Source organism: Nannospalax galili, unplaced genomic scaffold (assembly GCF_000622305.1).
Source record: "Nannospalax galili isolate Female #2095 unplaced genomic scaffold, S.galili_v1.0 scaffold146, whole genome shotgun sequence".
Lineage (NCBI taxonomy): Eukaryota > Metazoa > Chordata > Mammalia > Rodentia > Spalacidae > Nannospalax > Nannospalax galili.
Window position 1 is genome coordinate 8681922 of NW_008357929.1, and position 12185 is coordinate 8694106.

The window sequence follows — 12185 nt, forward strand, 5'->3', positions numbered from 1 at the left end:
GCTGGGGTTGGCCATCTCATAATCTTATATCATTTGGATAAAAAAATCCTTGGGTCCAAAAAGTCAATTTTCATCACCCGTGGTGGCTCTGGACCAAACCAAAGCAGTTTGGGTCATTGACCCCAAGTCAATATGGCTACTTCCACCATCCAAGATGGGTGCCTCTTAAAGTCTAGTGAGGTAGCTAATGGCAGTTCAGGATGGTAGTTCCCATGGTCCAGTATGGCTACTTGATCAATGTCTGTAGTGGGTAGAATCTTCCTCTGAATGCATTTTGCAGCTCTTTCCAGTCTTCCTTGTTTGGGAATGCAGTATGCAGAGTGGATTAGATTCTTCTTAGTCCCACCAAAAGTTCTTAAGCTCTCAGAGGCCAAGGAGCAGGGCAGGGAAAGAGACAATCATCAGTGTCTGACCTTGGGTACCCCGAATACTTCTCACACCTCCTTAAAGCAGGTGAGCTCTTCCTAGGTGCCCCTGTCAACACATTATTCTTCTGCTTTGTCCCATGAGGTCAGGCTCTAAGGGTGCTCCATGCTGGTGTCTATCCCCTGAAGCAGAGCTCAGGGCCGGGCCAGGACATAACGACTGGCTGCTGACAGGTCCCAGTGGTGATGCTCCAGAATGCGCCTACAGTCAGCTCTTGACCGGCTACTGAGGTGGAAGAGCTGGTCTACCTGTGGGAGTAGGAGGGAGGGCAGCTGACCAATAGGGGGCAGGGCAGGAGAAGAGAGTGACAGGAGGAAGGTCTGTATTATTTACCTTGAGGTTCCGGATGGCAGAAGCCACATCTCCCCCAGTGGTTCTAAGTGCCACCTGACACTCCTGGTGGGTGACTCCATGCACACTCAGCTCCACCTGTAGGAGACAAATTCTCACTTAGGCCTTTACTCCAACATGTAGGCTCTTCTAGACACCAGGTCATTTCAGAGCCCTCACCTCTATAATCTTCCTCTGCCACTCAGGGTCAGACAAGGGGCCTCCAAAGGGGGTAGTGGCTTTACTGGCTCCAGGTTCTCCAGGGCGGTGATTGTGGGGGGATTCTCTTTTGAGCAAGGGAGGCCGTGCTCTGTGGGGTTGGGTGGGCTGAGAACTGGAGATAAAAGGTGGGTGTGGAGGCAAGTCTGGGAGCCCCTGGGGCACAGCTCTTGAATGTCGAAGTTCAGGGGGACTTGAACCACCTCCCGTGGGTCGAGGACCCAGGGAAAGAACTGACTCCAGACTCTTGGACATGCCTGCAGAGTTGAGAAAGAAAGGACCTGAGGCCAGGCATGGTGGCACAGGCCTTTAGTCTCAGCACTTGGGAGGCAGAGGCAGACAGATCTGAGTTTGAGGCCAGCCTGGTCTACATAGTGAGTTTCAGGCCAGCTGGGGCTACAGGGAGACCCTGTCTCAAAAAAGATCAGAAAAAAAGAAAAAAATGACTTGAGAAGAGGCCCAGGTGCTACTTCCCACTGTCCTGCTTTCTGTCTGTCTGTGCTGAACTGGGTGGTTTTACAAGAATTTTCAGATGTGCTAGCTGGCCCTGTCCTCAGGCATCTATGTTAGGTGGGACAGTAAGACAGGTATACAAATGTTATCAAGATAGAGACAGCTGGGAACCCAAAGAACTAAGTATTTGGGGGCAAGAGCCAGGAGATGCTGTCCAATGGGGCAGTCAGGTATAGGTGTGGGGAAGATTGGAGGGTTGTTCCTGAGAGCCTCAAGCCCCACCACACTGACCTTTCATCCTCTGCAGGGGCTCCTTCCTTCTCTGGCCTCGTGCTAGAGGTAGATCTTGAAGCTTTACCTTCTCTCTGTCCCTGCCAGAGAGTGATCTGGTTCATCCTCCACCATTTCCTACCACCATTGCCTCTTTCCAAAGAAATGGGCTCCCATGCATGTTGAGACCCACAGGGGAAGCTCCAGCTGGGGCCAAGTCTGTTCTCATTCCTAGATCACCTTACTCCTGTCCCCAAAGTTTTCTTCCAGAGAAATTTCTGGACTTGGTCAGTTCCCCTTAACCCAGCTATCCCCAACCCTGATCCTTTCTGCTCCTTACCCATCTGTGTTTCCTCGGCACCTCTCTCCCCGGGCAGGGGAGCCTTTATGGACTGGATAGGTGACTGATGAGCCCCCCAGGTCTGTCAGTATCACTGCTGAAGCTGGAAAGTTACCCACTTTGAAGGTGCGGCCATTCTGGCCCTTCCAGATTGTGGTGTCTGGGCTGTGGGAAGAGGATTTAGTGAAGGAGGTGGGATCAAAGAGAGTAACAGCTGGGCTTAGGCCATGTTCAGCTCATCAAGCTGTGTATCTTGTGGTCACATCTGCCTGGAGGAAGGGAAGCTTTTTTCTCTCCAACACAAAAAAACCTCTGAGGGCCAGCCAGGGCTCCAGCAGGGAAGACAGGACTGTGCTGGAGCTCAGGACCCAGTGGAGAGGAGAGGAAAAGACCATTAAGACCAGGGTTTAAGGAGTTGGAGAAAAGTGAAGACTAGGTGTCAAGAAGGCTGCAAGAAGACCATCCCTTAGGGGATGTTTAGAGGACATGAAGCTGTCACCTGCCCTCGATGACAGTGACAGGGTCACCAGGCTCCATCCGCAAAGCACCTGGTTCTGTGACTTCCCTTACACAACGTCCCTCAGAAGGCCAGGCCTGTGGAGACAGAAGAAAAAGTGGCTGGGCTTTTGGCCTGAGTCAGAAGGGCAATAAGGAAGTGGAAAAGAAAGGACCTTCCTCTGTATCTCTCAATTAGATATGTACCAAGTATGTCCCCTGTCCTGAGCCCCATCCCTGTCTCTCTATTGCAACCAGCATGGGGAAGGCTGACAGGATCCTGTGCCATGCTGGACACAGCCCAAGTTTGAAGAAGCAACAGTGGAGGACTCTATGTCTATGTAAGGGGACCAAGGGGAGAGCCACCCTGTTTACTGCTTTTATTCCATACCCAGGCCCATGAGGCCTGCCTCCCACATACTTCAGGAACATTTCCACTCCTCTCCAGGCCCACAGCTGCCTCAACTTTCAGCAGGTCCTTGACTTCTCACTTCTGTTTCACAGCCATTGTCAGTATTCTCTCACACCATTTGTAGGCCCAGCTAGAGTGAATTAACCTAACTACTCTGTCCAACACCCTTCCATAGCTCCCAGCTGCCCTCAGAGTGAAAAACCAAACTCCTTTAACAGTAGTGATTTAGGGACCAACTCTGCAGTCACATGATGGTGCTGCTCAACTCCTCCATTTATTGTCACTTTAGATAAGTCACTAAACTATCAGTGCCTGAACTGCCCCCATCTGTTCAATGGAGATTAAAAAGAATTACCTTCTGGAGTTTTTAAATGAGGACTATACCTAAGGATACTGTAAAACACTTGGTATAGTATGTCTCACTGGTCAAGCGTTCTAAACCTTCCATGATGCAATTGGGCTTACCTCTGTAGCCTGTTATCTCCATTCCCCTTTCTTCCTTTACCTGTCACATACCCACAGAACCCATTCCTTTCTCTTCTGTGTCTCTTTTTCTGCCCCAGACACAAACCCCTGCCTTTCAGCCTCTGGCTGACTCAGGGCTCTGAGCTTCCCACGTGAAGGGACTGACTCTCTTGTTCAGAGCCGAGTCCCAGAGTCCAGCACAGACATCAGGATATGCCTATCTTATACAAGGAAACTTGGTAGAGAGAATGGAGGGAAAATATGCTGTGTATCCGGAGCCATGGATATCCCCACCTCTTGAAGTAGCCCTTCCAGATAGGAGAAGCTAGGCCTGTCTGCAGGGTGAGGTGCCCAGCAATGCAAGGCGAGGGAGTATAGGGCCCTGGAACAGAGAGGGGGCTTTGGTAGCCGGGCTCTGTCCTTCTCCAGTCGCTGCAGGATGAGATATGGTGGGACCCCTGCCCAAGGTTCCTCTCCTCCAGAGAACATTTCCCACAGTGTCACTCCAAACATCCACACATCAGAGGCAGATGAGAAGGCTCCCTGGCGTAGGCTCTCCGGAGCACACCTGAGGGAAATAGAAGTTGAAGGTTGCCAGATCTGTGTCCGAGGAAGTTCACCTTCTATCGAGTACCCACCCCCTTGATGCTTCCCTTATCCTCACAAGTTCTGTGTCTCTCGATCTGATGACTCCTTTGGTTCCTGCCACTCTAGAACACACACACACACACACACACACACACACACACACACACACACACACACACACGCACCCTCTGTCCAAGTTCCAGGCTGGCTGCTGCTCCCCAGTTCTGAACTCCCTGCCTTGCTCAAGCTTCACCACTAGAGTGCCTCACCAAGCATAGGGGATGGGGCGGGGTCCGCCCATGACGTAGCGACCCCGGGTACCACCCAGTGGCCGCACCAATCCAAAATCTGCCACCTTGATGGTGCGCTGAGAGGCCAGCAGCAGGTTTCGGGTGGCGAGGTCCCGGTGCACTAGCCCACGGGACCCCAAGTACGCCATGGCTCCCGCCAGCTGCCGCAGGAAGAGGCAGAGCAGGGCTACAGGCAGCGGGGGCGTCGGGGCTGGGGCGGTCAGGCGTGAATGCAGGGAGCCCAATGGTGCCAGCTCCATCACCTGCAGGGGCAGAGTGCCATGTGAGCCATGGTCTGGCCCCACTGGACCCTCTGGCTGCACACCAACCTTGAGGCTGTGGAGAAATCAGCATATGCGTCTACTCACCATCTGTAGAGGCTGGCCCAATACAAGGCCATGCAAACGCAGCACATGTGGGTGCTCCAACTTCATCATGATTGACACCTCCCGCAGGAAGTCTCCTAGCTCTGTGCCCCCTGGACCTTCGGGACCCACACGGAGGGACTTGACAGCCACTGGGATCTGGAGGTGGGGGGAAGCACCATAAGGCACCCAAGGTAAAGGCCAAGGCCAGAGCAAAGGGCATGCAGAATGAAGAGGGCAGCTTGTCCCTGTACTTTAAGCCCCATGAACACTCACACTCTGGCCACTGGGCAGTGTCCACAGCCCTTGATGTACCACACCAAAGCAGCCTGAGCCCAGCAGTTCCCCTCTGCACACGGCACCTTCTGGGATCAGACATTTGAGTCCCCCCTCTGGCTCAGAGAGGCATGGAAGACAGTCTGAGGGTGAGGTGGTTTCCTTTTGCTCAGGGACAAAACCACCAAGGATCTGAAACAGGAGTAGGAATTCAGGTGTCAGAACCCTACATGACCCTCCTGGCCATTCAGCCTATCATTCCCAGGCCTAAGCTGGCTCTTTAAGTCCCTCAGACAATACCACCACATACCTTGTAGACCCAGTTCTTATACTTGACCCCTGAACGGTGCCTCTTCAGAGCTTCAGCAAGTCTTCTCTGGGCTACAGGAGGCCAGAATTAGAAGGCTGAAGTGGAATAGGGGTGAAGTGGGGTACAGGGAAACTGATAGGCAAGAAGAGGCCTAAGGTATGGGGAAGTGGTGTTAGCAACTGGTAGGCTTGGGAAAGCAATGGGGTTTCAGAGCAGGGGTTCCTCACCAGGCCGGCCCATGCCAATGTTGTCCAGGTCCTCAGGCCTTACAAAGTCAAAATGTTCTGGCCGAGTGACATTTAGTTCTTCAAGGATGGGCTGGTAAAACTGGGCCAGCTGAATGTCCCGGAGTAGTCGAAGTAGCCACAAGGAACTAGCTTCGGGGAGCATGTTTGTTGGAGGTCCTCTAAGGAGGATGGCCGATTCCTTTAGATGTACAGCTCAGGGCAGGCACTCAAGGCAGCAGAGACAGGGTGTCCATTACCACCTTCAATCCATCAGAAACATTCAAGTATACAAGGACATATCAGAGATAGTAAGGAACTCTGCCACAATACCTCAGGCAGTCTGTTCCCACCCCCAAGACAACAGGTACTAGACCCCTTACTACTGACAAATCTGTCCCCCCACCCACAATGAGATTTCAGATCACTGCCTGTCCAGGCTCACAGAGTCCAACTAGAGATAGGGCACACTGCCCCTGTACCCCTGACATCCAGATACAGTATCCATTTAGGCCTGAGCCACATTCACTCATGTACAACTGAAACATCTCCCCTCCTCATACATGAGACATTTTTGCCTACCAGATACAAATTGGAGATGCCCAGATATACTAAGACATCATGGATCAGACATGTGGGAAGACACACACACATGACGGTATACTGCCTCCCACCTACTACAATACACACATACTGAAAAATGCTACAAAGCATGCCTGAGACAACCAGACACATGTCCTCTCAAATATAAGACATTCCCATATACTGTCATGAAATGCAGGCATGTTGCCACACACCCTCACACAGGTATACTGCCTCCAAATATCAAAGATACCTATACCACCTCACATGTCTGAGACACCAAGGGCCACATACAAACACACAAGACATTAAGGCACAGTGTCCACACATACTTGATTATGAGGGCATACTACCCCCTCCCTCTAGTGATGCCCAGGGTTATGGCCTCTTAGATACCCAAGTAACATTGGAAATTAAATAGGTATTTGTACTGGGCTTCCAAGTGAAGGCTAAGGTGGGTACTAAGCTCAGGTATTACTCTCAGAGCCACCTAGGCTGCCAGGGTGTGTGGCCCTTCCACACCCACCCGAGCTTGGGGTACAGAGCCCAGGTGCACTCCTACTCACTCAGCCCAAGCTGGCTTCCAAGCAGCTCCACCAGCGGTTATGGGCTCTAGGCCTCTGGGTCCGGCTGCTTGCACAAACACTCCCCTCTACACACCTGGCCCCCTCCCTGCACTCACTGAAGTAAGCGAAGAGGGAGCCCTGGATGAGAGGCGGGGGCCCAGTTGGTCACTCTAGGCGGGCTAGGAATTGAGAGCAGAAGAAAGTTCAGGCCCCAAAAGACCTGGCGTAGCACAGCAGGCGGGAAAAGTGGAGGAGAAACGCTGCTATGGAAGGGAAGGACCCGGAAAGAGGGGTCGGGAGGCCCAGCATCCCGCAGTCTCACCCCGAGTGATCCTGCGGGTTCCAACCCGCGGCGCCCCAGCTAAGTGCGTACTCTCACCTGGCGAAGGCGGAAGAGGCAGCTACGGAGACGCCCAGGTTGCCCGCACTAAATCCTGAGAAGGGCGGGACCAGAGGCCGCGGAGGGCGGACCTGGAAGCTGGTCCCGGGCCGTCGAGGACCGCCCCCCCGTTCCCAGGTGACCAGGTAAGCATAGCCTGGGCACCGTGGCCGCCCCTCCCTCTTGCAGGATAGGCGAACCTCCAGGACCTAGTTAACGTCCCTTTACTTGCCTTCCTTGACACTCTTGGCATTCTCCACTCTCCCTGGACCTCTTCCTCTGAGTTCTGTCCCCTATGCCCCTTCCCTGCAAATCTTTCACTGGGAAGTAGTAGGCACCTATCTGATAGTTGCCCAGGTGCTGGAACTAGACTAAGCAGGGCATAGGCACTGACCTGTAGTAAGAGAGAGGACCTAACAGGCAGGCTGAACTCATGAGGGGAAGTCAAGCAACACTGCCAGCCAGGGCACAGAGGTTCTAGTAATGGTACCAAGCCAGCTCCAGTCCTAGGCAGAGAGTCAAGCAGTGAAGCTGGGTAGCACTGGAGGCCCCAACGGACTCCGTTCTATCACTGACACTTCCTCTATTATTCTGTCCCCTATGTAACCTCTCACTAGGGCCCTGTACCCTGCCACTGGACCTATGCCCACAAGGAAACAGCCAGGATCTTGAAGAAAGCTCTGAGGAGAATCCCTTTTCTTCTGGGGTCTCAGAAAGGAAGCTCTTAGGACATCTGGCCTGCCTCCTGTCTCAAGGAAGGATTCATGAACAGTGTAGGCATTTAGTAGGTATAGTGTATATTGGCTGTAAGAAATCTCAGGGGCTGGCTCAGTGGCTGAGTGACTGCTGTTGCAGAAGACCGGGTTCAAGTCCCAGCACCCACATGGCACATGAGTCTCTAGTGGTAAAGGCCCTTCGCATATTAGTAAACACACAGATGTTCCAGCATCAGTAGGAAAATCATAATGCAATTCTGTATGTATGACTTCTTGCCAGTTCTCTTGTCCCCAACCAGACTAGCTTAGCACACTGTAATTGTTCCCTCTACATCTGCCATGCTTGATACACTGTGAGTCCCACAGGATAGGGGATGGGCCTGACTTACTCATCTTGGTGTCTTAAGTCCCTAGAACAGCCTTTAGTAGGTATAGTGTATATTGGTTGTAAAGAAATCTGCTCAGGGGCTGGCTCAGTGGCTGAGTACTGATTGCTGTTGCAGAACACCGGGTTCAATTCCCAGCACCCACATGGTACATGGCGGCTAACAGCTATCTGTAATTCCAGTTCCAGGGGATCTGATGCTCTCTTCTGACCTCTTTAGGCATTGTACAACACAGTGTACTTACATGCATGCAGGCAATATACTCATACATATAAAATAAAATAAAAATAATAAATAGGCAGGGTGTGGTGGCCACATGCCTTTAGTCCCAGCACTCAGGAGGCAGAGGCAGGCGGATCTCTGTGAGATCGAGGGTAGTCTAGTCTACATAGTAAGTACCAGGCCAGCTGGGGCTACAGAGAGACCCTGTCTCAAAAAGATCAAAACCAAAAAACAAAATACTAAAGTAAAAATAAGGAATAAAATATTAAAAAATAAAGAAATCTGTTCAATCTAATCTGATCTGATGGGCTTTGTAAATGAGCAGTCATTAGTCCATGCTTTTCAAATATCATTGTTTTTGGTTTATTTTTTTTTATTTTATGTGTATGAGTATTTTCCTTGCGTGTATATTGGTGCATCGTGTGTGTTCCCCTGGAACTGAAGTTAGCCACCATGTGGGTGCTTGAAATCAAACCCCTATCCTCTGGAAGAATAGCAAGTGTTCTTAACCACTGAGCCATCTCTCCAGTTCCTGTTTTTTGTTTTTCTTTTCTTTTTAGACACAGGCTCTTACTAAGCATCCCTGGATGACCTAGAACTCCCTATGAAGATGAAGCTAGCCTCAAACTCATAGAGATTGCTTGCCTCTGCCTTCTGAATGCTGGGATTAAGGGGGTATGCCATGAGGTGTGCCAGGACACCCTGCTCTCACTGGAATTTTTTTGTTTTCTCCAATAATATTTAGATATCAATTCTATTTATTCTATGTGCTGTGTTACCCTTCTTCTACCTATAAATTCACACTTTTTATCAGATTTGGAAATTTTTCAGCCAATATCTCTTCAAGTTCATCTGTGCAGTGCCTAACATTTTAGTCATTCAGAAGGATCCCATTTACAACAGTGGCTGAAATGAGCTGAAAAAACTTGTATTGCCTAGAGGAAATATAGGCATATTTATTTATTTATTTATTTTTGTAACAGGGTCCCATGTACCTCAAGCTGGCTTCAAATTTGCTATGTAGCTGAGGGCCTTGAACTCCTGATCCTCCTGCCTCCACCTCCCAAGTGCTGGGATTACAGGCTCATAGTAGCATGAGCCTGTAATCCCAGGCACCATGGCAGAGTCTTAACACAACATATTACTCACATGTTTGTGGTGATCCTGGTGCAAAAAACCTACTGTGCTGTCAATAGTATAAAAGTGGAGGGGATGGAGAGATGGTTTAGTGGTTAAGAGCATTTGCTGCTTTCACAGAGGACCTGGGTTGAAATCCTAGCACCCACATGGTGGCTAAAAACTCAAGTTCCAGAGTGTCTAACAACTCTAGTTCCAGGGTGTCCAAAGCCCTTTTCTAGCCTCTGTGGGCTTACATGACATGGATGACCTTACATACGTGCAGGCGAAACATTCATACCCATAAAATAAAAAAATTTAAAGAAAACACTGAGCTAAAAAGATGGCTCGGCAGTTAAGAGCAGTTACTGCTCTTCCAGAGGACCTGGGTTCAGTTCCTAGGACCCATATGGTGACTAACAATGGTCCTTAACTCCAGTTCTAAGGGATCTGATACCCTCTTCTGGCCTCCATGCACATGATCATTGCATGCACATGATCCAAAACACTCATTCACATAAATTAAAAATAAATAAAATTGAACTGGGCATGGTGGTTGGTACACACCTTTAATCCCAACACTTGGGAAGCAAAGGCAGGAGAATGTCTATGAAATCGAGGCCAGTCTGGTCTACATATTGAGTTCCAGGCCAGCTGGGGCTACAGGGAGACCCTATCTCAAAAAGACCAAAACTAGATAGTAAATAAATAAATAAATAAATAAATAAATAAAATCTTTTACAAAATTAAACATAACTGATATGACCCAGACAGCTTACTCCTACCTATATACCCAAGGTCATGTGTCTACACAAAATCTGCCATAAATGTTCACAGAACAGCTTTGTGATAGCTGAAAACTGGAGTCAACCCAGGCAAATGGATAAGAAAATGATGTTACGTTCACACAAGGGAATACTACTCAGTGCTAAAAAGGAATGAATACTCATGATACATACAACATCATAGATGAATGTCAAAATAATTGTACTGAGTCAAAGAAGACAGACAAGGGGCTGGAAAGACGGCTCAGCAGGGTTAAGAGCAAATGCTGTTTTTGAAGAGGACCTGGGTTCAGTCCCCAGCATCCACATGTTAACTCACAACCACCTATAACGTCAGTTCCAGGGGATCCAATGCCCTCTTCTGGCCTCTGCAGGCACCAGTCATGGACACAGTCACAGACATACATGCAGGCAAAACACTCATACACATAACATACAAATAATTTTTTTGTGTGTCCTTTTGAGACAGGGTCTCCCTGTCTCCTGTAGCCCCAACTGGCCTGGAACTTGCTATGTAGACCAGTCTGGCCTCAAACTCACAGAAATCTGCCTGCCTCTGCCTACAAATAAATATATTTTTAAAAAGAGGACAGAAGGGGCTGGAGAGATGGCTCAGCGGTTAAGAACACTGGTTGTTCTTGCAGAAGACCCGGGTTCAAATCCCAGTACCCACATGGCAGCTAACAACTGTCTGTAACTCCAGTCCCAGGGGATCCGACGGCCTCTTCTGTCCTCCGCAGGCATTGCACGACATGGGTGCACTTACCTACAAGCAGGCAATACACTCATACACATAAAATCATAATAAATATTTTTTAAAAAAGAGGACAGAAGAAAGCATACTGTATGGTTCTCTTTATATAAAGTTTTAGGAAATACAAATTAGTCTAGAGGGACAGAATGAAGTAATTATGAAGAGACGTAAGGAATTTTTAGGATTGGCAGTTATTTTCATTAATTTAATTGCACTGATGGCTTCCTGGGTACTCATTAAAACTTGTCAAATTGCCTGGCATGGTGGTACACACCTTTAATCCCAGCACTCAGGAGCCAGAGGCAGTTGGATCTCTGTGAATTCAAGGCCAGCCATGTCTGCATATTGAGTTACAGGCCAGCTGGATCTACATGGAGACCGTCTCAAAAAGACCAAAAAGAAAAAGAAAAAAAACTTATCAAATTAATTACTTTAATATGGACAATTTATTGAATATCAATTATACCTCAATAAAGGTATAAAAATATTTTTATTTATTATTTTTATTTTATGTGTATGAATGTATTACCTGCATTTATACAAGTGCACCCATGTCATGCAATGCCCGTGGGAGTCAGAAGAGGGCATCAGATCCCATGGACCTGGAGTTGCATAAAGTTGTTAGTCACCATGTATATGTTGGGAATGGAACCTGGGTCTCCTGCAAGAGTAACTAGTGCTCTTAATTGATGAGCCAACTCTTCAGCCCCAAAGAGGTTTAATTTTTATTATTTTTATTTTTATTTTTTTGGTCTTTTTGAAACAGGGTCTCCCTGTAGCTACACTGGCCTGGATTCACTATGGAGACCATGCTGGCCTTGAACTCACAGAGATCTGCCTATCTTTGCCTCCCAAGTGCTGGGATTAAAGGCAAGCACCACCATGCCAGGCTTCCAAGGATGTTTTAAAACAACTCCAATGAGCCAGGTATGGTAGTGCATGCCTTTAATGCCAACATTTGGAAGGCAGTGGCAGGTAGATTTCTGTGAGTTCGAGGCCAGCCTGGTCCACATAGAATGTTCTAGGCCACACAGGGCTATAGAGTGAGACCCTGTCTAAAAAAATAAAGAAAACTCTGATGAATAAAAAACAACCCAATACTTATTATCAGTGTACTAGATTTTAAAAATAATATAAATATTTAAATAAATAATCCAGGAGTGGTGGCACACACCTTTAGTTCCAGCACTTGGGAGGCAGAGGCAGGAAGATTTCT

At 48.7% G+C, this 12185-nt stretch overlaps 1 protein-coding gene across 3 annotated transcripts; it reads right to left on the reverse strand.

Annotated features, from left to right (window-relative positions):
• Nucleotides 1–47: 47 nt before the first annotated feature.
• Nucleotides 48–7030, reverse strand: Tnk1 (tyrosine kinase non receptor 1). Of its 3 annotated transcripts, none has more exons than XM_029557564.1 (13): nucleotides 6991–7030; nucleotides 5467–5726; nucleotides 5240–5310; nucleotides 4930–5121; nucleotides 4657–4812; nucleotides 4268–4551; nucleotides 3705–3978; nucleotides 2538–2632; nucleotides 2039–2203; nucleotides 1720–1799; nucleotides 937–1232; nucleotides 760–855; nucleotides 48–674 (listed from the first exon to the last, which is right to left on the reverse strand). In XM_029557564.1, the coding sequence occupies exons 2-13, from the start codon at nucleotides 5627–5629 to the stop codon at nucleotides 561–563; spliced, it is 1986 nt and encodes a 661-aa protein (XP_029413424.1). In that variant the 5' UTR covers nucleotides 5630–5726; nucleotides 6991–7030; the 3' UTR covers nucleotides 48–560. The 3 variants fall into 3 exon arrangements, with proteins under 3 accessions (XP_029413424.1, XP_008854050.1, XP_029413425.1); XM_008855828.3 differs by lacking the exon at nucleotides 6991–7030 and adding an exon at nucleotides 6934–6980; XM_029557565.1 differs by lacking the exon at nucleotides 6991–7030 and adding an exon at nucleotides 6728–6764.
• Nucleotides 7031–12185: the final 5155 nt, after the last annotated feature.